General features: G+C 48.3%; 2 protein-coding genes across 4 annotated transcripts in view; one reads left to right on the top strand and one right to left on the bottom strand.

Annotated features, from left to right (window-relative positions):
- Positions 1–6,488, top strand: part of hacd3 (3-hydroxyacyl-CoA dehydratase 3) — a 33,553-nt gene extending 27,065 nt beyond the window's left edge. Inside the window, exons 9-11 of the mRNA XM_070858611.1 lie at positions 2,049–2,155; positions 2,365–2,496; positions 3,803–6,488. Of these exons, the coding sequence (XP_070714712.1) occupies positions 2,049–2,155; positions 2,365–2,496; positions 3,803–3,879 (316 nt within the window). The 3' untranslated portion in view covers positions 3,880–6,488. The remainder of the gene's footprint in view (positions 1–2,048; positions 2,156–2,364; positions 2,497–3,802) is intronic.
- Positions 6,489–9,966: 3,478 nt separating this feature from the next.
- Positions 9,967–21,994, bottom strand: ints14 (integrator complex subunit 14). Of its 3 annotated transcripts, none has more exons than XM_070858613.1 (12): positions 21,973–21,994; positions 21,192–21,458; positions 20,131–20,238; positions 18,694–18,849; positions 17,796–17,914; positions 17,209–17,351; positions 15,636–15,728; positions 14,277–14,418; positions 12,994–13,127; positions 12,768–12,886; positions 12,126–12,191; positions 9,967–10,955 (listed from the first exon to the last, which is right to left on the bottom strand). In XM_070858613.1, exons 2-12 carry the CDS (start codon positions 21,411–21,413, stop codon positions 10,704–10,706), a joined length of 1,554 nt encoding a protein of 517 aa, XP_070714714.1. In that variant the 5' UTR covers positions 21,414–21,458; positions 21,973–21,994; the 3' UTR covers positions 9,967–10,703. The 3 variants fall into 3 exon arrangements, with proteins under 3 accessions (XP_070714714.1, XP_070714713.1, XP_070714715.1); XM_070858612.1 differs by having other exon boundaries at positions 14,277–14,421; XM_070858614.1 differs by lacking the exon at positions 15,636–15,728 and having other exon boundaries at positions 14,277–14,421.
- Between the last annotated feature and the right edge of the window lie 1,383 nt (positions 21,995–23,377).

Consider the following 23,377-nt stretch of genomic DNA (forward strand, 5'->3'; position numbering starts at 1 on the left):
CTCTTCCCTCCCTCCCTCCCTCTCTCTTCCCTCCCTCCCTCCCTCTCTCTTCCCTCCCTCCCTCTCTCTCCCTCCCTCCCTCTCTCTTCCCTCCCTCCCTCCCTCTCTCTTCCCTCCCTCCCTCTCTCTTCCCTCCCTCCCTCTCTCTTCCCTCCCTCCCTCTCTCTATCCTCCCTCCCTCTCTCTATCCTCCCTCCCTCTCTCTCCCTCCCTCTCTTCCCCCCTCCCTCCCTCTCTCTTCCCCCTCCCTCCCTCTCTCTTCCCCCCCCTCCCTCCTCTCTCTTCCCTCCCCCGCTCCCTCTCTCTTCCCTCCCCCGCTCCCTCTCTCTTCCCTTCCCTCCCCTCACTCCCTCTCTCTTCCCTCCCCTCCCTCACTCCTCTCTCTTCCCTTCCCTCCCCTCACTCCCTCTCTCTTCCCTTCCCTCCCCTCACTCCCTCTCTCTTCCCTTCCCTCCCCTCACTCCCTCTCTCTTCCCTTCCCTCCCCTCACTCCCTCTCTCTTCCCTTCCCTCCCCTCACTCCCTCTCTCTTCCCTTCCCTCCCCTCACTCCCTCTCTCTTACCTTCCCTCACTCCCTCTCTCTTACCTTCCCTCCCCTCACTCCCTCTCTCTTCCCTTCCCTCCCCTCACTCCCTCTCTCTTACCTTCCCTCCCTCACTCCCTCTCTCTTACCTTCCCTCCCCTCACTCCCTCTCTCTTACCTTCCCTCCCCTCACTCCCTCTCTCTTCCCTTCCCTCCCCTCACTCACTCTCTCTTCCCTTCCCTCCCCTCACTCACTCTCTCTTCCCTTCCCTCCCCTCACTCACTCTCTCTTCCCTTCCCTCCCCTCACTCACTCTCTCTTCCCTTCCCTCCCCTCACTCACTCTCTCTTCCCTTCCCTCCCCTCACTCCCTCTCTCTTCCCTTCCCTCCCCTCACTCCCTCTCTCTTCCCTTCCCTCCCCTCACTCCCTCTCTCTTCCCTTCCCTCCCCTCACTCCCTCTCTCTTCCCTTCCCTCCCCTCACTCCCTCTCTCTTCCCTCCCCTGCTCCCTCTCTCTTCCCTTCCCTGCCCTCACTCCCTCTCTCTTCCCTCACTCCCTCTCTCTCTCCTCCCTCCCTCTCTCCTCCCTCCCTCCCTCCTCCCTCCCTCCCTCCTCCCTCCCTCTCTCCTCTCTCCCTCCCTCTCTCCTCCCTCCCTCCCTCTCTCCTCCCTCCCTCTCTCCCCCCTCCCTCTCTCCCCCCTCCCTCTCTCCCCCCTCCCTCTCTCCCCCCTCCCTCTCTCCTCCCTCCCTCTCTCCTCCCTCCCTCCCTTTCTCTTCCCACTCTCCCTCCCTCCTTTTCTCGTCCCTCCCTACCATGGTTGGGGACTTATGCGGAACCGATGAGCTATCCTACGCTGTGCCACAAGCTAACTGTACGTAGCACGTCTCTAGACGATTCACATCCAAATATTACTTTTTGAAGTGCAGTCACTGTTATCTGATTCAAGCTGACGCTTACCACACTGTACATTCTATCCACCTACAGGGTAGATAGACCATGTCATTTCTTGGGTAGTGAGTGAGTCTTAAACTAAGAGTATTACGACAGAGGGCCATTAAATAAAAAACAAAGTAGTGTTGCGGAAATTGCAATTCATTCTAACCTTCTTTATCACGGTGCTGGTGGTGACTCTCGCTAATTGTTTAATTTGTATTTTAGCAATCACAAGCACCACCACAGAGCCTCAGCTGATTCACTGTACTAATGGTTTCCCTGCCAACCCTTACCTGGACAATACACACCAGGTGACCGAACTCTCCGCATGGTACTGTGCAGCAGCATCATTTACTTTCCTTTACATGAGCAAAGTAAAACTAAACTCATCCCGCTGGTCTCTTTCCAGGGTCCAGTATTTCTCACACACCTCTGGGTAATGGTGGAGCACTTGCTGTATTTAAAAATGGGACACGTTTCACTGAGGGAACAGCATTTATCTACGAAATGGTACAAGTCTGTACTCTGCGTGGTTGTGTTCTCCACTGTATTCACGGTGTCCATAAAGCATTGTTCTGTTATTGAAATAGGTACCCATACTACATGCTGTCCTGTATAGGCACAGAGTGGCGAATACTGACGTGGATCCGATATACCATTTGGATTCCTCTTTATCCACTCGGAGTCATTGCAGAAGGTTGGTTGTGAAGATTTTATATACTTTTACACATATCGAACTATGACATCGGTTGAACTATCAGTTTGCATGTACAGTGCACTTTACAGGAGGAATGTGAAGTTTTGTTGAGTTTGTCTAGCTTGCGGAATTTCTCCACATATCTAGCAGTTTGCGTGCCTACAAAGATTCCCTTGTATTAACTAAACTCTCTGGCTCCTCCTCCGCAGCGGTGTGTGTGGTTCAATCCATTCCATACTTTGAGGAAACGGGAAGATTTAGTATCCTGCTGCCCAATCCACTCAACACCTCATTCAGCTTCTCCTACTTCCTGCAAGCTTACCTTATTGTTATGTTCTTGGGTGAGTTCTAATCGCTGCTGTCTGCAGCACTCTGGTCTAATTGCTTTGCTTTTTCTTCAATATATTCTGTTTTGTCAATGCAACTGATACACTGACCTAAAAGGTGAGTTTGTTAGTTAGGTATGGGTCCTAATCTTAATCAGGGTCCAGTCATGACTGATACTTAAGAATGAGGGGAACAAAGTGCAGTGTTCCTGCACTGTTCTCCACACACTCTCAGCACAGGGCTCGAAGGAGGTGACTTTTAGAATAACAAATTGAGACAAAATACCCATATGTTCTAGGGAGTGATAAATAGTTGACATTAACGCAGTAATTTTACTGAGAGGTTTTTTGGACCGAAATGAGATTCCACCTTGAAATCACTCCCATGGATTTTTTGTAATACTGTGGGGTTTATTCTGTTTTGTATTTTGTTGTAAACATGAGTGAGAGCCAATACAAGCCAAGTTTACTCTTTGACATCCACTCCTATGGTTATATAATCACTGTAATTTTATCAAGTAGCAATCCACAACTTCTGGGAAATAATTGTCTTAGACAAACATAGAAAATAGGTGCAGGAGTAGGCCATTCGGCCCTTCGAGCCTGCAACTTCAGTACCCTATTCCTTTTCTCCGTATCCCTTGATCCCTTTAGCCGTAAGGGCCACATCTAACTCCCTTTTGAATATATCTAACGAACTGGTCTCAACAACTTTCTGTGGTAGAGAATTCCACAGGTTCACAATTCTCTGAGTGAAGAAGTTTCTCCTCATCTCGGTCCTAAATGGCTTATCCCTTATCCTTAGACTGTGACCCCTGACTCTGGACTTCCCTAACATCGGGAACATTCTTCCTGCATCTGACCTGCAGCAGGATAGCCTCCTGCTGCTATCCCGCTGAGATTCCCGAGCTTCCAGACCTGGGCTGAGATTCCCGAGTTTCCCGACCCCGGCTGAGATTCCAGAGCTTCCCGACCCGGACTGAGTTTCCCGGGCTAAGATTGCGGAGCTTCCCGGCCCGGGCTGAGATTCACTAACTCGGCACAACCCGTGGATCGAGCCTGGAACTTTGCTGCTGTATTTACCTTCGTGGTTATTTAACTCTGTGTTAACACACTTTCGCCGTAAAATTCGATTCTTTAAATGCTAATGTATGTGTTAACTCATTTATTTCAAACCAGTTAGTGTCTCGATTAAATTAGCAGAGGAAGGAATTTTATAGGATTGTGAGATGGTTCCATGTGCAGTATTGGAAGAGCGCAGCTTGTAGCTCATTTTATCAGATATCTCTGCATTTTATGATGTGATTCTCTCTTTTTCCAGGTTTGTTCATTAATTTCCGGCACCTCTACAAACAAAGTAACAAGCGTCTCCGCCCAAAGAAACGCAAGATGCGCTAGAGGGGATGTGTCTGTGTCTCTGAGTTGGTGATAAACCACCTCAATTATTTTAATTAAATGTAAACTTGCTGCCTTTATAAACACACTGTAATTTTCAGGAAGTGAGAAAAGCCTTGGCAAAGTGTCAGTAAACCTTCAGTAACCAGTCGCCCTTCTGCGACCGTAATGCCACCTTCGCCAGTGTAACCACTTCCACCTCACCTGTCAGTGTTGCTGCCAGCGTGAGATGTATTGCAATAACTAAACACATTCCTTAGTAGCAATGGAAATATTCACTTCAGCCATTTATCTTTTTCCCTTATAAATGTACATGTCTGAAGACATCCCCACTCTTGTGGGAGGAAAATTGATTCATCATAAATTATCTTGCACCCTTAGTAAAAGTTTTTTTTCCAATTACAGCAGAGTAATTTTAATTTAAATTGGTTTTATATTATGATATAACTTTGATTTATCCAAGATGACTGAGCAATGAATGTGTCTCGGAATGATCAATGGGCAATATTAGACAGGCTAATGATGTTGTTTCACCGTCTTTCTGGAATTAGGAAAATTAATTTAAAAATGGGTGCTTAATCTCCGCTGTTGCCCCTCCCCAGCCGTTTATTATTCTGTGTGAGCGCCGGAGCCATGTGTTCAGGTCTCTGTTGCTTCCTTGTAACTAGCCACAAGGTCAGCTGGGGTGGGGGGGGGTGATCCATGAAATGCCCCCCCCCCACCCCATTACATCCATTAGACCCCTACCCCAACAGGGAATTGCGATGCAGACTCTGAGGCGAATGCATCAGCACAAAGTTACGCGCTACTGAGCCACCCAGCAGTTTGAATATTAATGTGTTGAAGATAATTAAAAGGATGGTTCATATCAAACTACTGATGAAGTATAATGAGAATGGGGTACCTTAACCTAAAGCAGTGTAGAGGCAGATGGCCATCGAAACCTGCTGGGGTGGGATGTGTCTCTCCCTTAACCCCCCCAAAAGTTGGATCATTGCCTGACGTTCACTCAGATATCTGACCATTTATAATATGCAAGCTGGTGAATTTTCATTTTCGTTATTTTTCTAAAAGCTGCACTAATTTTGTGCTTTTTAATGTAGACAATTTCAGTGCATTTGGAAGCAATGCCGAGTGGCTTAGAATAGAATATTCTGTGTTTTGTGAAGGGTTTGAAAGTATTTTGGGGTGAACAGGCTTTCCTGAGGGACAGGTAGAGACGGGGAGCTGCTGTTACCATTAACGGGCTCACTGTGATTTGAATAAACTGTGAACATTAGTGAAAAATCAGTGGTTCTAATTTATTTGTCTCATAACGGAGTTTAAATGCCGTGTGGGACTTGGCTACTGCAGCTTCTCGCGTGTGCAGGTGTCCCCACTTACAGGTACAATTGTTCCACTTTTACACATTGCAAATTTTGTGCAACTTAAGGTACATTGAAATGTGAACTTGGACTGTCCCTTAGCGGGGGAGATTACTCTCTGGTATTGAGTAAACTAGGCCTATATTCTCTAGAATTTCGAACAATGAGAGGCGATGTCATTGAAGCATACAAAATTCTTACAGGGCTTGACAGGGTAGATGCAGGGAGGATGTTTCCCCCGGGCTGGGGAGTCTAGAACCAGGAGTCACAGTCTCAGAATCAGGGGTTGGCCATTTAGGACTAAGATGAGGAGAAATTTCTTCACTCAGAGAGTGGTGAATCTTTGAAAATCTCTAACTCAGAGGGTTGCAGATGTTGAGTCGTTGAGTATATTCAAGACCGAGATGGATAAATTTCTGGATACCAAGGTTATATGAGGATAGGGTGGGAACGTGGAGTTGAGGTAGAAGATCAGCCATGATCTTATTGAATGACGGAGCAGGGCTGAGTGGCATACTCCTCCTATTTCTTGTGTTCCTATGGTGCAGAGGATATTGAGAATAATGACAAGAACATCTCCAACAGGGTTCCAGATAATGTCACAAACTAGGTCAGCAGTGCGATGAATAAATAAGTCAAGCTCTACTCTTATCACATGGGATTCCGGGTTTTTAACCAGTATCTCGAGGATCGCAAACAGCAATTCCAACCCTTTCTCCAAGAGAATGGAAGATCAGTGGCCTGGTTCATTGAGTTTGGTCACTTGGCCCCAGAGGTGAGATTTCTGTTTTCACACACCAGTTATTTCTAGCGCTGACGAGATGAACTTTGACCCGTGCTTACCATGTGCGGCTCTCTGGCGAAGGCAAGGCTTTTGGTTTCACGGCAGAACTTGGCTTGTGGCTGCATTGAGTTAATATGTGATGCATCACTGGAATTCCATTTTTGGTGAACTATTAGAAAATAACACACTGTTGTATAAATTATACGTTGAATAATGGATACCAAGGAGATGATTTCAAGGTGCTGACGATCCAGGGGTTCAGGTAATGGCAAGTGTGACTGAAACTCTGACATGAGATCAAAGCGTTGAGATCAGCCCCAGATACCTATTTGGTTGGTGTATGATATAAACGTAAATGTGTGCTTTGATTCCATTATTGAATCACATGAACTGAACTGCCGCTGTATAACATGGTTTGAACTGCACTGATGAATCCATTTTATACATTAAAAGTTATAATTTCATTGCATATTAAGGAGTGCTACAAACCCTGATATGAATTAAGTGTTTCTGCAATGTCCTTAAACCCTGGATTGAATAACTCCTTTACATTTCCTCCAGATCGTTAGTGGATAGCGTCTGCTTTTGGCTTTACTTGCTGTTACATCATCATATCATAGGCAGTCTCTCGGAATTGAGGAAGACTTGCTTCCACTCTTAGAATGAGTCCTTAGATGGCTGAACAGTCCAATACGAGAGCCACAGTCCCCGCCACAGGTGGGACAGATAGTGGTTGAGGGTAAGGGAGGGTGGGACAGGTTTGCCGCCCGTTCTTTCCGCTGCCTGCGCTTGTCTTCTGCCACTAACTGTTATGAGGTCGGTGAACAGGTTAAAAGAAAAGATCTGAAGGTTTATGTCATTGAGTGACAGGTTGTTTAATGTTACGGGTTAGATTACATCACAGAAACAGGTCCATTCGGCCCCACGCTCCGTGCCGGGGTTTATGCTCCACATGAACCCCCTCCCACCCCTCTTCATCTCAACCTATCAACATATCCTTCTATTCCTTTCTCGCTGGGTAAAGACCTTTCTCCTGAATTCCCTGTTGGATTTATTAGCAACTAGCTTATATTTATGGCCTCTAGTTCTGGTCTTGCCTGCAAGTGGAAACATCTTCTCTATGTCTCCCTTTTCAAACCTTTTTACAATCTGTCAGGTCACCACTCCGGCTTCTCTTCTCTAGAGAAAAGAGCCCAAGACACTTCTATCTTTCCTGCAGGGTATAACCTCTCAGTTTTGGTATCATTCTAATAAATCATTTTTGCACCTTCTCCAGTGCCTCTATATCCATTTTATAATGTGGAGACCAGAACCATGCACAGTACTCCCAATTACGGTCTAACCAAGTTTAACATAAACTTCTCTGCTTTTCAATTCTATCCTAACCCTCTAGAAATGAACCTCAGTGCTTTACTTATTTATGGCCTTATTGACCTGCGTCGTTGCTTTTAGTGATTTGGTAACACTAGACTTACAACAATAACTTGCATTTCTATAGCACCTTTAACGTAGGAAAATGTCCCAAGATGTGACACAGGAGCGTAATCAGACAGCAAATAACTGAGCCAAAGAAGATTTTAGAATGGGTGACTAAAAGCTTGGTCAAAGAAGTAGGTTTTAAGAATCATCTTAAACGAGTAGAGATGGAGAGGTTTAGGGAGAGATTTCCAGAGCTTTGGGCCTAGAGGGTGGTGCAAAGGGAGTGTTGCACACGGCCAGAAACTGTTCCTGCTGGTTGGGGATTCTAGGACTAGGGGCACAGTCTAAACATTAGAGCCAGACCTTTCAGGAGTGAAATTTGGAAACGTGTACACAAAGGGTGGTAGAAATTTGGAAACTCTCTTCTGCAAATGGCAGGTGATGCTAGATCAGTTGTTAATTTTAAAACTGAGATTGATAGCTTTTTGTTAACCAAAGATATTAAGCAATATGGGCCAAAGGTAGTATATGAAGTTGGGTCGCAGATCAGCCATGATCTCATTGAATGGCAGAACAGGCTCTTCCCATGAGCCATCTTGTACTTGAGGGTGAGGTTATGATGGAGGAAATTGAAAGTGTGACGAGGAGTCTCTGCAGAGAAGATGGATGAGCTAAAATTGCAGGTACAAATTTATGGGACAAAAGTAGATTATCAGGTCTGGTATCCTTCCCAGAATACAGAGGGAGGTTGGGACAAGATAGCAAAACTGTAACTTCCTAAAGCTCTTTGGAAATGGGAATGATGCTAAAGGACTGGTGGATGGTAAATGTTACACCCACGGGTGAGGAAGGGGCAAAGCACAAAGTAATAGGCCAGTTCGTCTAACCTTGGTTGTGGGTAAAGACCACAAACTTGGTGAAATGAGCAAACATTTAGAAAGGCATAGGCTCATTGAGTGTTGTCGAACACAAGTTGAACTTAACTAATTGAATTTTTTGAGAAAATCGTGAGAGATATGAGTAGTGGTGTGTCCAGGGATCCTATTTGTTCCTCATTTATATAAATCATTTGGATGTGCACACAAGAGGAGTGAAGTTTGCTGCTGATACCAAATAAAGGAGTACAGCAAATGCAGAAAGATTGCAGGAGCACGTAGGTTAGAGGGGTGGGCCATTTGGTGGCCGATGCAGTTCAACACAGAACTGTGAAGTGGCACATTGTGGGAAACTAAACAGTGAACGGAAGTATATGCCAAATGGTAATATTCTTAACATTACAGGAACAGACACGGAGGGGAGAGATTGCGGATAAATAGACCTTTTAAAGAAGGAAGGTTATGCCGAGAAGGCCATTGAAAAGGCAAATAGAGTGCTGGGTTGTATAGGAAGGGGTATTGAATGTTGCATGTGGAGGATCGTGTGTAGCTGGATGAGTAGCTGTTCACTATTCCAGGAACACATTCGGGCCATGAAAATACTGGAGCAAAGTTTCACTCGAATGATACTAGGAATGATGGGTTAGTTTGTTTTTGTGTGTTCTCGGGCGGTTGGCAACACTGACAAGGCCACCTCAGTTGCCTATCACTATTTCCCATGAGGTGGTGCTCAATCCTTCCTGAACTGTTGCAGTCTGTGTTAATGGTGCTCCCACAATGGGATACTGACACTGGAGGAACAGCAATACAAATCCAAGTCAGGACGATGTGAGTTGGAGGTGAAGGCTGGAAACATTGGGGTTCTTTTGCTTGAATAGAGATTAGGGGGAACTGTGGGGGTAAATGATGGTTCTGTTTCCACTGGTTAGTGTGCCAAATATCCAGGATTGTCACTAGAATGGGAGAGGTGAAGTTGGAAGAATTTTTTTCCCCACTGAGGGCTATTGGAACTCGATGCTTTACTCTAAGTGGCAATTGAAGCATAGTCATTTTAAAGGGTATTGCATCAGTATTTGAAACGGAAGGATATAAAAAGATACAGGAAAACAAGATTAGAGTTTGTGGTTCCAGCTGAAAAAAACTACAATTTGTAAGCATTTCTTGTTTGCAGACAGTATTGATAACAATCAGAGTGACTGATTGGTTAGTGTGCAAGGGCCTGTTTTCATAAACTTAAGCACAGTTAAAATCTATAAGATAATTGGTTTGAGCAAATTTTCCATTGCCCTGTAAGTAGCAGTGAAGTCAAACCCATCTGTGATCAAGCAGTCTAATGGTAAGTAGTTCAATTAAAATAACTAGTTGCTGAAGCCTGGTGATGTGAGGTACCAGAATCGGCAGCACCAACAATAGAAGGCCTGAATATTAAATAAACGGACCACCTCGGGAATATTGAGGGGTTGGGTTTGAAGTATGTACCCAATATATCAATGCAGTTTGAGGTTCGATCCAAAAAGTTATCTTCCTGCTTTACAATCTGCATTAGCACAGATGTGGATCATACACGGTTCGTCCAGCATCTCCTCTCACTACTCACTGAACTCATTCAAATTCAGAATTTTAACAGTACACTTTTAATCAAATTGAATTCTTGTAAATGCTATTTTAATAACGAGGTTTTTGGTCTTTCACTAGCATTCACTTTCATTACACATTTTGAAAACAACTCCTCCCCTGTGCCAGGGAATGCTGTAATATTTATAACTGTGTTCACATAACTGAAAATAGTCATTAGATTATGACACATCTGTGGACAAAAGTCAAGACCCAAACCGAATACTGGGTCAATCATATTAGGGTTTGAGACATCACTTGTACAACTTTCACATCTTTTGCTTTGTTCTGTCTAAGCTAAGCATTGTTGCACTGAAACTACAACCTCTGCGGTAAGCAACACTCGTCCCATCCACAACCCCGAGTGTACAGGGTCACAGCGTTACTACTCTATCCAAATACCCCCCTGCCCCCGAAAAACAGGTACAACACCCAGGCACATGAGACAAAGTGAGTGAATCGTTTCATTTTGGCTGGTGTGTACTGTACATGTAGAGGAATTAGTACAGTACCAGATAATGCATTTACCAAGGCTGTGTGCTGAAAAGAAGTGATGGAGCTCTCAATCTTTAACAGTAACTAAAAAGCAATGGCTTATTTAGAAAATTTAGATTTTCTTGTGCACCAAGATCCCAGGTAGATTTTGTAACAGTGTTTCATAGCCTCATGTCCCTCGCTGTATTCTTGTGCACAGCACTTCCAGCAGAACATTTCTTTAAAAAAAATAAGGTCCTCAAAAGTGAACCAAATACAGACTCTGTTCCGTTCCAATCAGATTCTGTCCGCGCTGCTGCTGGAGAAGTCTGTCTGCAGAGGTGTGATGTTGTGCTCGTAAGCTGCATACTCCGAGTTCCCAGTGCTGGCCAACTTGAGCTGCTGGGCAGCATGGGACAGCTGGAAGGCGGCATCGGGGTGGGCGGTGTCTGGGAGCAGTGTGCATTCGCGGTCCAACATATCCGCCACACCCTTCAGCAGGTCCAGAAATCCAAATGCGAGAGCCGCCTTTCTCAACCGATTCAGTTCCTGAAAAAGGAAACGCACAGGCTCAAGGACTGTTGGCTGCTAAAATGTGAAACATGCACTCGTCAATGTGAAAGAATCAATGCCTAGGGATAGTACAGGCAGGGGCAGCATAGGACAAGGACTGCAGCTCCAATCTGCCTCAATCTGACCAAAATCCTCACAGTGCAGCTTGAGACTGACAATCATGCTGCGTACAGACATTTCTGGTGCTGTGCCCATCATCTAGTAGGAATTTGATTAAACTGTCCTAATCCCATTTCACAAGGACCCTTACAGGCAGAGAGAGGAAATGTTAATTCCAATTGCGTTTGGCCTGGATTCATATTCTGGTTCCAGAGGTGGAAAGGCACTGAGCTAAACTGGCCACGGCACCCAGTCCTCCGTCAGTTTTATTTTTCTGTTCGTCTGTTTATCGCCAGAAACTCCGACTGGATCAGATGTACCGCGGGGGGGCTGGAGGTTATGGGTAGGGGATTCACTCAGGAGGGGATCTGAAAATTAGGGCAAAAACCCTGAAATATATTCCCTGCCATACATAAGTTACAACAAAACCTGAGCTCAACTGGGACAGAAAATAATCTGGATATTTTTAGGATGGAATAATTCTGGTGGTAACTTGTGAAAATTTCCAGATGGTGCAGGATGAGATAGAAAGATAATCCTGGGCTCAGCTGCAAGTGAAAGGAGATGGTTCCGTGTTTCGGGTGCAGATTCTTTGCCAGAAACTGATGGATCTCCTGTGTATTTCCAGAGGCTTCTATTCCTAACACGTAGCAAGAGCTCAGAGGCACGAATTCTTGGAGAGAAAGTACAATGCTTGCTACTCGGGGTCTATAACTGCTGAACATTTTGTTGGCATTTTAATCATTTTAAGAGGAGTAAAATTTGCCCCCAAGTGTAGAACTGCTTATTCCACCCTTTACTGAAGTATGAAGTCAGGGACACCTCGCAGGATACAGACTGCCTTTATATCCCGTTTCCCACTCACAGGCAGCCTCTCCATTAATGCCGCACTTTATCGAGCACCACACCCAAATGACAAATCCCCAGACCTGTAGCGAGAACAAACATTATACACTGAACATCCTCCCGGCCATTGCCCTAGCCTTTGGTTTAGATTAATTGCCTGAACAAGGCTGATGCAAAGTTACTGAGGATCAACCCACTTACTTTGTAGAATGTCTGTGTCTTTTCTGGAAGTTTCCGAGCATTTCTTAAAATCTTCTGAACGTCGGTCTAAAGGCAAAAGAGAAGATATTAGAAGTGATTGCGAGACCATTTAAAGGCTGCAGTCCCCTCCGAATATATTAGGATAGTTCAGTTCATGGAGATATCCTGTATACAGCAGCTGAATGCTGCCAATTCACTGTGTGATCCTGGAAGGATTATATAGAACACACTATATATTATAAACATCGGCCACTCCAGACATGTTGCAAACTACAGAACCACAGACTCAGCACAGCCCGCGATTGAGAGCCGCATAGGGCAAGGCAGCAATGGCAATTAGTTTAGTGCTTGACAGATACTAGCTATATAACTGCCGTATCTTCTGGTACAAGTATTGAGCAGAATACTTCAGACATGCAGAGCAGGAACTAATTTATAAAATGATCCATTGTGCTATTAAACTTAAAGATCAGGATAAGTGGTGTCAAAGTGAAGAGACAACTTATGCCACTGACCAGATTGAGTGAAATTCTTAACATGAGCTCCTGTACTTTCTCCAAAGTGTCCAATTATCAGTCAATGCGGTGATACAAGGTGCGCAAGTACACAGGCTAATATTACATGACCCAGTACCACCCATACCTGCAGTCCACTGGGCTTAATCCACACGGTCACGTTCTGTGCGTAACTCCGCTTTGTCCTCGGCTGCAGGGGGAAGGGGCTTTTGCTGTCATCTTCACCATAGGGATTTTCCTCAGCGTCTGAAATGAATCAAAATAGGATTTTATATTAAGAAGCAAATATGGAGAAGGTTCAGGATACGGAGAGAAGAGAACCAGTTTCACAGAAAATCCAATTTCACACTCACCTAAAATGGGTCCCAACTGCGACATCTTTCCAAGCCAGGGAAGAGGTTCCGGACCAGGCTCGAACAAGGACATCATCAGATTGGATTTCTTTTTGCTATCAGCCTGAGAGTACAGCATCCCGTACCAGTCTGGTCTGGGCAAAGCAAGAAGTAAGCGTACAACAAGCATCAGCGTCACACCAGTAGATTCATGAACCACATTTCCCAGGTTCCACAACTGAATGTGGAAGAATGGGATTGAGTTGAAGGGGGGAGAGGGTGGGGAGAGTGCAAAGCCTTCCTCCCATTTACTGACACTCAATTGGTCACCATATTTGTTGCCCAGAAACTCGAGAATTATTACAACCAGTGAGCTTCTCTTTAGAGAGTTGACATACCGACATCTCAGCGGTCAGATGAATAAGTATGTGAGGAAGGATGTTCTGGACAGTGCAGTCACTTCATGAATTGACCCTTTTTATACAAAATGAACAAGCTCTATGTCAAAAGTAGACAGGAGTAGTCAGTGTGTGCAGTGGAGCGGAGCTGAAGGGACTTGCATCAGGACTCCACACACAGGCAATGCAAGTTCAAGGGTGGAATTCAGCATTTTGCAGCGAGGTGACCATTAGCCCAGTATTTATTGAGTGGGGCCCTGTTTTTAGGTCCTGCATTAGTATCCCAAGTACACGTTACTGGGGGGCATTTTGTGCACTCGGACCTTGCAGGTGGCTCAGGCAGGTGGTCCGAGGGTCCCAGGCGCTGCTGCTGAACAAAGGAGCGACTGGCTGATGCAAGCTGAAAGGAGGCCAAGCTCCTTGGGTATCGAGCAAAACCTGAAAGCTTCGTGCGGAGGGGGAAAGGGGAGATTAACAAAGCATCTCTCTACACGCTGCTTCTGGCAGACCTTGTCCATCCATGGAGCCCTGCCCGAGGAAGGAGAGAAATTATCATTGTGACATTCTCCCGTGGCATTGGAGGGGAGCAGCATCTGATCATTGGACCTGTTCTGTGCCACGAGTGCATCACTGGGTTACTGCTGAGATATCACAGAGCTTTGCCACACCAAGGCAGCAGATGAACTCAAGGGCTCAGACCAGGATCCTCGATCCTAAAGCCCGGAATGGGAATGTAGGAAGAGGAAGAGCCAGGGAAGTAAATGAGGTTTGTCAGCAAGAACAATTCGTTATGAATGTCTTTAGGGCTTTAGCCAGTGTAGACCCTCTCTGTGTGAATTAGAGACAGAAGTGAGATGCAAAAGACGTTCAGCTAATTTCAGAGCATGTTAGCGCACAGCTCCTCACCCGAGCAGCACGATAGCCACCATCCCCTCTACTTTGAGACTGCCATGCAGCAAGACACAAAATGACGGCATCTTTCCAGCAATTTGAGAAGCAGAGTTCTCATCTTCAGTTTCTTCAGGTAATCCGCTCCCCAGGTCATCACCTTCTAGCAAAGCAAGGAAATCAAATACTTAATGTCAGCACATTCACCCCTCTGCTCCCCAACAGGGGCACCACACTAACAACACATTCACCCCCTCCACAGGGACACCCCAACCTTGCATCACACCAACTCTAAACACGCCTCTCTGCCACACTGCTCTTACATTCCCACCTTTACAAGCTAGCAGAAGGCAAATTCTGGGTCCATGATGGGGCATTCTACTTCACTCAGAGTGAAGAGTGGGAGATAAGAGTCTGTGCAGGGCCGTGGAGAACCCTGGAGCCATTCTCGAGTTGGCTGGTGTGACGAGGGGACTGGGGGATCTGGATGGATGAACCAATGGGCTCCCTCAACAATATCTACCTTGTGATTAGTGCGGTGTTTTCTCGCCAGTGTCTCGCTTATGTGGGTGGACACACTTCTACCCAAAGTCTCCAATCAGCACATGAAAAGGCTGCACTTTACCCAAGGACAGAAATATCTGCATCTCTTTGTGTCTCCTGGGTGCTTTGGAAATTACCCATTAACTGCAGTCAATGAGCAAGTACCAGAGCAATAAAATATCAAACACCCACGGAACAAACGGACCGACACTGCGGATCAATATCGGGAACTTCGCACAAGTCGTGATTGACACACATAAGAGAAATAACTTGCAATTCTATCGCACTTTTCATGTCAGGACGTCCCAAAGCTTCTCACAGCCAATTACAGTATTTTTTTGTTGTAATGTAGGAAACGTGGCCGCCAATTTGCGCACAAAATCCCACAAACAACAATGCGATAATGACCAAATAATTTTTTAATGATATTAGTTGAGGGATAAATATTGACCAGGACACAGGGAGAATTCCCCTGCTCTTCTCTGAATAGTCCTTTAGGATCTTTTACGCCCACCTGAGAGGGCAGACTGTGCAGTACTGAATGTGCACTGCACTGTTGGAGGTTCCCTCTTTCAAATGAAACATTAAAGCGACAGTGCAGCACTCCCTCAGTACTGCACAGAAACTGTCGGCCTAGATTCCGGAGTGGGACTTGAACCCACAACCGTCTGACTCAGGAGGAGAGTGCGCTGCCCACTGAGCCAGGGCCAACACCTAGAATAGAATCCGGGTAGAGTAGTGGAAACCGAAGCCCCACTGCCCCAGTCACAGCACCTCAAGCCCAGTCGGCTGGTGCCGTGTGACTGGCACAATACACAAAGAGCGAGCACCCACCTTTATTCAGGGCTATGGGTAAAACCAAGTGCCGAGAGAGGACGGGTGGGCTGGCAATATCAGCAATCTTTACAAACCCCACTATATCCAGCTCTGTGAAAGACAAAAAGATTGTTTAAAAAAAAGTCACACCAGTCTCTTCCGCCCCACCAAACCTCGAATATAACCTGGTGCACAGACGTCCCTTAACTTGAGCTCAGGCACTTTTTGTCGACAGGTGTGGACTCTGCGTACCCTGGGATACACATGGACCAACGTCCAGCGTCTGTCCCCAGCTATCACCACACCGAGCAAGGGTGGGACTAACCCAACTGGACAGATTGATTTGCAGTTTACAACAAGAAGCAAACAATGGGAGAAAGTTTTTCGACTCTGCAGCTCGATGAATCCACCGAACTTGGCACATCAGCTGGAGGTTCGCCAGCTCGACACCAGGCAGTTAGCAATACAGCGACAAAATGCTCAGCCTGCCCACTATAAACCCAACAAGGAATTCAGGAGAAACTTTACCCAGAGAGCGGTGAGAATGTGGAACTCGCTGCCACAGGGAGGGGTTGAGACGACTAGCATGGATGCATTTCAGGAAGCTAGACCAACACATGAGGGTGAAAGGAATAGAAGGATGTGGAGATGAAGAGGGGTGGGAGGAGGCTGGTGTGGTGCATAAACACCGGCACGGACCTGTTGGGCTGAATGGCCTGTTTCTGTGCTGCATGTTTCGATGTAATTGTGTTAGGTGATGTAACCTCGTGCATCCTCCTCCCCAACTTCCAGTAACCCGGGGAGGCAAGAATAATCAGCGGCCATTTTCAGGAAGAACTCTGGTAAATTCCTTCCAAAACAAACAGTGCAGGGAGAGTGGCAACATCAGACGATCTTAAACCCTCATGTTCCAAATTCCACAAGAATTACCTTAGAATCATAGAATGCCACAGCACAAGAGGAGGCCATTTGGCCCATCGCGTCTGTGCCTGCTCTGTGACAGAGCGATCCAATCAGTCCCACTCCTCCCGCTCTTTCTCCATATTTATTCCCTTCAAGTAGTTATCCAATTCCCTTTTGAAAGTTGGCATCAGATACAGTAAATAGGTAAGGTCAGCAGGTTTCCTTCCCGAAAGGACATTTAATTACATTTCCAGATTTTTAAAAAACTGAATTTAAATTCTCAAACTGCCCTGGCGGGTTTGCGTTTACATTCTTGGCATTACTCACCCAGTCACTCCTCCACTCCTCTGGGTGAGATACAACTGAGTGGTGCTACTCTGTTCCAGTGAGCACAAATCCACAGCACTAACTGGCTCATAGTTACAAGCTCACTGCCACCAACCTAACCGTGTCACTCTGACTACCATACGGATAGCTTGTCCCACACGGTCTTCCACAGCTGGGACTGAGCACTGTTACTGGGGCCAGGCAAAGGGAGCTGTGCTCTGCTAATACAGTACAAAAAGTCACAAAGTGTTCGATTCTCTCCCACTAACATTCTTTGCCCAAAAGTCCACACAAAGAATCAAAAGCTAAAGTGAGGAAAGGGGCTACCCTTCAACAGGTAGATCTACCTGAGCAGACTCACCTGTGTTGATAGATTTTGGGACAGGCTCCAATTCTTCATCAATGATGACAGGTTCTGGTCTTGGAAACATCTGCATGTCGGACACCAGGTGCCCACATTTCAGCACAGCGTGGAAAGGGGAGTATGCCTGGTCAATCAGCTTGCTGCAACACGAGAGAAAGACACAGCATCATGATCCAAGGTACACATTGGGTCCATTCTACACCCTGACCCGCCCACACTCCCCCACCCCCTGATCCGCCCGGCTACACCCACCCAGCCCCTCCGACCCACCCATTCCCCATCCATCCAGCCCCCCCCGACCCGCCCAAAACCCCACCCACCTGGCCCCCCCAACCCACCCATTCCCCACCCGCCCACTCACCCCACCCAGCAAAGGGCAGGGGGGTGAAGGGTGAGGGGCAGGGAGGAATGCCATATCACCCTGCAGTCTATTCTGAGCTGGAATCAACTTGTGTTCTATAGCTGGAACATGGGACACCCTCACAGTTCCTGCTACTCACCATCAGAACAAACCCCCTTAAAGTGATGATACCAGTAACCCAGCTCTCCGCAAACAACCGATCACATTCACAGCCATCACCTACCCAAACATAGACTGCACATTCTTCAGGCACAGAGGACCATCAATAGTGAAGATCTGCCCCTCACCGTTGTTTAAATCAATCAGACGTTCCAGAATGTCCAGTGTGTCCGCCATCTGAAGCTGGCAGAGAGAGAGATTAACGAGAATCAGCAGAAGATAATTTCACAAAACACCACAGACTCGAACTGGTGCCTCCCGCAACATTGCCTCCCACAAAATCAACCTTACACACATTCGCACTCGCACGCACGACACTGTTCCTCATCTCTCATACTCTCCATCTCCTTCACTTCAGCCCGACTATTGTCGTTTCACCCACCTTCACATCTAAGATTAGCGTTTGCCTCCAGCTCACAGTGCTGGGAGAAAAACCTCCCTGTGGCAGAAGTTACGATGCTAATTGAAATGCATCTAGGACAGTATCAACTCAATTTTACAATATTGGATGCAGCGAGGATGTTTCCACTGAAGGGGGAGATTAGAACTAGAGGGCATAATCTTAGAATAAGGGACCGCCCATTTAAAACTGAGATGAGGAGAAATTTCTTCTCTCAGAGGGTTGCAAATCTGTGGAATTCGCTGCCTCAGAGAGCTGTGGAAGCTGGAACATTGAATAAATTTAAGACAGAGATAGACAGTTTCTTAACCGATAAGGGGTTAGGGGAGCGGGCAGGGAAGTGGAGCTGAGTCCATGATTGGATCAGCCATGATCGTATTAAATGGCGGAGCAGGCTCGAGGGGCTGCATGGCCTACTCCTGCTCCTATTTCTTATGTTCTTATAAATATTTATCTAAACATACACAGTGTAAGAGCACACAGAACTCGGAGAGCGCAGCCTCTCCCCAGGGGTCTCCGATACTGAAAGTAAATGTCCAGTTTTCCCTGGGATGTGTCGTACCTCCTCCAAGTTAGCGATGCACATGACGTACAACTTGGAAGGAAATGGGAAGGGAAGTGGGAACTTGCTGTCCTCGGAGCGCTGGCTGAGGGCGGAGAGAGAGTGTCGGAGAGATCCCCGGCCGATTCCCAGACTCCCGTCCGTTACAAGGATCACCTGAGAAACAAAAAACAAACTTTCAATCAGACGACGATGCCCTTTTGTCAGAAAATGCTGCAACCGGACCGTGGTAGGAGGCAGCAAATTACAAAGCAGCTCCTTTTTTTTTTAACAAGGAGGCTAAACCCGGAAGTGAAAGGTTATGGGGAGCGGGCAGGGAAGTGGAGCTGAGCCCAAGATCAGATCAGCCATGATCTTATTGAATGGCGGAGCAGGCTCGAGGGGCCAAATGGCCGACTCCTGCTCCTAATTCTTATGTTCTCATCCCAGAGTTGCCCCACAGCTGATCTCTGCCACCGGGAGCTACAACAGATGGAGCTTAAGCTGCACTTTCTGCCAGGCCGGAAGGAAGGAACTTGCATTTATATAGCGCCTTTCACGACCTCAGGATGTCCCAAAGTGCTTTACAGCCAAGGATGTACTTTTGAATTGTAGTCACTGTTGTAATATGGGAAACGCGGCAGCCCATTTGTGCACAGCAAGCTCCCACAAACAGCAATGTGATAATGACCTGATTATCTGTTTTAGTTATGTTGATTGAGGGATAAATATTGGCCCCAGGACAACGGGGATAACTCTCCTGCTCTTCTTCGAAATAGTGCCATGGGATCTTTTACATCCACCTGAGAGAGCAGACGGGGCCTCGGTTTAACATCTCATCTATAAGACAGCACCTCCGACAGTGCAGCACTCCCTCAGCACTGCACTGGGAGTGTCAGCCTAGATTTATGTGCACAAGTCCCTGGAGTGGGACTTGAACCCACAACCTTCTGACTCGGGCTACCCACTGAGCTTAAAGATGGTGCCAGTGGTCGTCAATCACACTCGCCCTTTCTCAGGCCGCAAGAACACCGTTAGCCTGCGACGACCAGACATTGCAGTCAGCACAGAGGCAATAAATTCATAGTGACTCAGGGCCTGAAGGAAAACAACCAGATGACCAGTGGTTATATTAAAGGTTCCAGACTATGCAGAAGTAGTCAATCGCAGAGTGGATTCTGAGGAGCAAACTGACACCACTGTCCACAAACGCACATGTTCCAAATATGGTCACCCCTAAACTTCAGCACCAACACTGCCCATTGTTCAGCGCCTCCTCATCCCTCCATAACCTGGGAGCGAGGGGCCCTAAATGACCCCTAAATCCAATGATAGCGAGAACACCCATAGCAAGAATTAAACCCAAACAGAACAGCAAAAACCAAAAACACACGGCAGAGAATTAGGCCCCGGAGACGGATGGTTAAATCTGACCCATTTCTCTGAAAGTCCAGTTACCTGACAGGGAATGCAGACTCCCCATTCATCTTGCACAATGTTGCTGATCCCCATCAGTGCAGACTCGAGACAGGTCTTGTCATAGTCGTCTACAGTGCTCAGCGCCTCCTGCAAAAGATCCAACGTGATTGGGTGAAAAGGACCGCGAACGTCACACTGAAGGTTTCAAACCTCAAAGAACAACTTGCATTTATATAGCGCCTTTAACGTACTAAAATGTCCCAAGGCGCTTCACAGGAGCGTTAGCAAACAAAATTTGACACCGAGCCACATAAGGAGATATTAGGGCAGATGAGTAAAGGTTTTAAGGAGCTGGAGGAAGTTAGAGATAGGGAGGGGCGAGGCCTGGGAGGGATTTGAAAACAAGGATGAGAATTTTAAAGGGACACAGCAGCGATCCTGCAGTAGAGTAAAATGCCCACGATTTCTGTTCCCTTTATAATAAAGCAGTGAGAGACACAATCCCTTGGTGTATTATAAATGTAACGGGAGAAATAGTGTCACAGACACCCCCAACCTACAGATTTCTCCTGACTGTCGCGGTTCCACGGGTAACTACAACCTGCCGGTGCCTCCAGCAGTGACCATTTCTCATCTGTGAGCATTGACAGCAAGTGTCAATCGGCTATTCCACAATGAGGGAGCTGTCACAGCTTGGAACAATCCTGTCTGTGTCCGAGGTTCATTCACTTGCACTTTCCAGCTCTGGCCACTGGCCACCGATCAGGAGCAAAAATCCTGGCTAAAACCTCGCTTCGATTAACGGCAACGAGCCAGGCACTGGCGAGACTGCGATAACTAACTGGCAGGGGCCGTGTGGTCTGTACAGTTTAGTGTTACACAAGGTAATTCCTTTATCCACTCACGGGAGGTTACATTACGCGATTATTACAAATTATTAATCCAGCTATATGGCAATTTTTCCAGTAATAATAGATTAAATTTGACATAATTGTACTTTTGTTAAATACATTTTTATTATGGCTCTTTCTAGTTTTCTGAACTCTTCCCTTCTCAAACTTCTGCGCCAGGAATAGTGTACTGAGAACGAAGGGCCGTACCTGCAGTGTGTTGTAGTCCCGGGTGAAGGGGACCATCAGCTCCCACAGTGAGGAGAAAGCCACGAGACACGTGAACTCCAGCTTGTAATTGGTGGCCATGTGTTCAAACAGCATGCTGAGCCCATGAGCTGCCAAATGCTTGCGTTGGTATTCCTCCGTGCCCTCCAGAGGGACAGGGCGCGTCATGGAGAGAGAAACGTCCAACAGAACCACGGTCGGCATGGCTGGCCTCTCACCTCTCCACTTAAACAAGGGAAAACGGATTTGCTGCAATTAAATAAAAAACATTACATTGTAAAAACCATTGCTGCTCGAGGGATTCTTGTCTGGTTCAACCCATTCAAAACCAGCATCGACCATCGAACCCTGGCCGGGCACCGACCCCAGCACTGACCCTGGGCCCAGCACCAACCCCCGACCCGAGCCCCAACCCCTGACCCCAGCACCGACCCCGACACCTGACCCCAGGCCCCGACATCCTGGCCCAGGTACTGACCCCCGACCCGGGCACTGACCCCGACACCTGACCCCAGTACCGACCCCGACACTTGGCCCGGGTACTGACCCCCGACACGGGCACTGACCGCGACACCTGGCCCAGGCACTGACCCTGACACCTGCCCCCAGTACTGACCCGGATACCTGACCCAAGTACCAACTCCTGACCACGACACCCAACCCTGGGCACCGACACCGGGCCCCGACACCTGGCCCAGGTACTGACCCCCGACCCGTGCACCAAACCCCATTCCCAGCACCGACCCTCGACCCGGGCACCAACCTCCGACCCCAGTAACGAGAGGGGAGAGGGAGGGGAGGGAGGGAGAGAGGAGAGGGAGGGGAGAGGAGAGGGAGGGGAGAGGAGAGGGAGGTGAGAGGAGAGAGGAGAGTGAGGGAGAGGAGAGTGAGGGAGAGGAGAGTGAGGGAGAGGAGAGGGAGGGAGGAGAGGAGAGGAGGGAGGGAGGGAGAGGAGAGGGAGGGAGGGAGAGGAGAGGGAGGGAGGGAGAGGAGAGGGAGGGAGGGAGAGGAGAGGGAGGGAGGGAGAGGAGAGGGAGGGAGGGAGAGGAGAGGGAGGGAGGGAGAGGAGAGGGAGGGAGGGAGAGGAGAGGGAGGGAGGGAGAGGAGAGGGAGGGAGGGAGAGGAGAGGGAGGGAGAGGGAGGGAGGGAGAGGGAGGGAGGGAGGGAGAGGGAGGGAGGGAGAGGGAGGGAGGGAGAGGAGAGGGAGGGAGGGAGAGAGAGGGAGGGAGAGGAGAGGGAGGGAGGGAGAGGAGAGGGAGGGAGGGGAGAGGGAGGGAGGGAGGGAGGGGAGAGGGAGGGAGGGAGGGAGGGAGAGGGAGGGAGGGAGGGAGGGGAGAGGGAGGGAGGGAGGGGAGGAGGGGAGGGAGGGAGAGGGAGGGAGGGAGGGGGGAGGGAGGGAGGGGGGAGGGAGGGAGAGGAGAGGGAGGGAGAGGAGAGGAGAGGGAGGGAGAGGAGAGGGAGGGGAGAGGAGAGGGAGGGAGAGGAGAGGGAGGGAGAGGAGAGGGAGGGAGAGGAGAGGGAGGGAGGGAGAGGAGAGGGAAGGGAGGGAGAGGAGAGGGAGGGAGAGGAGAGGGAGGGAGGGAGAGGAGAGGGAGGGAGGGAGAGGAGAGGGAGGGAGGGAGGAGAGGAGAGGGAGGGAGGGAGAGGAGAGGGAGGGAGGGAGGGAGAGGAGAGGGAGGGAGGGAGAGGAGAGGAGAGGGAGGGAGGGAGAGGAGAGGAGAGGGAGGAGGAGGAGGGAGGGAGAGGGAGGGAGGAGAGAGGAGAGGGAGGGAGAGGAGGGAGGGAGGAGAGGGAGGGGAGGGAGAGGAGAGGGAGGGGGGAGAGGAGGGAGGGAGAGGGAGGGAGAGGAGAGGGAGGGAGAGGAGAGGGAGGGAGGGAGAGGGAGGGAGGGAGAGGAGAGGGAGGGAGGGAGAGGAGAGGGAGGGAGGAGGGAGAGGAGAGGAGGGAGGAGAGGAGAGGGAGGGAGGGAGAGGAGAGGGAGGGAGGGAGAGGAGAGGGAGGGAGGGAGAGGGAGAGAGGGAGGGAGGGAGAGGAGGGGAGGGAGGAGAGGAGAGGGGGGAGGGGGAGGGAGAGGAGGGAGAGGGGGGAGGGAGGGGGGGAGTGGGAGAGGAGTGGGAGGGTGGGTGGGAGGGTGAGGAGAGAGGTGAGGGGGTGGAGTGGATGAGGGA

This window comes from Pristiophorus japonicus, chromosome 17, assembly GCF_044704955.1.
Source record: "Pristiophorus japonicus isolate sPriJap1 chromosome 17, sPriJap1.hap1, whole genome shotgun sequence".
Lineage (NCBI taxonomy): Eukaryota > Metazoa > Chordata > Chondrichthyes > Pristiophoridae > Pristiophorus > Pristiophorus japonicus.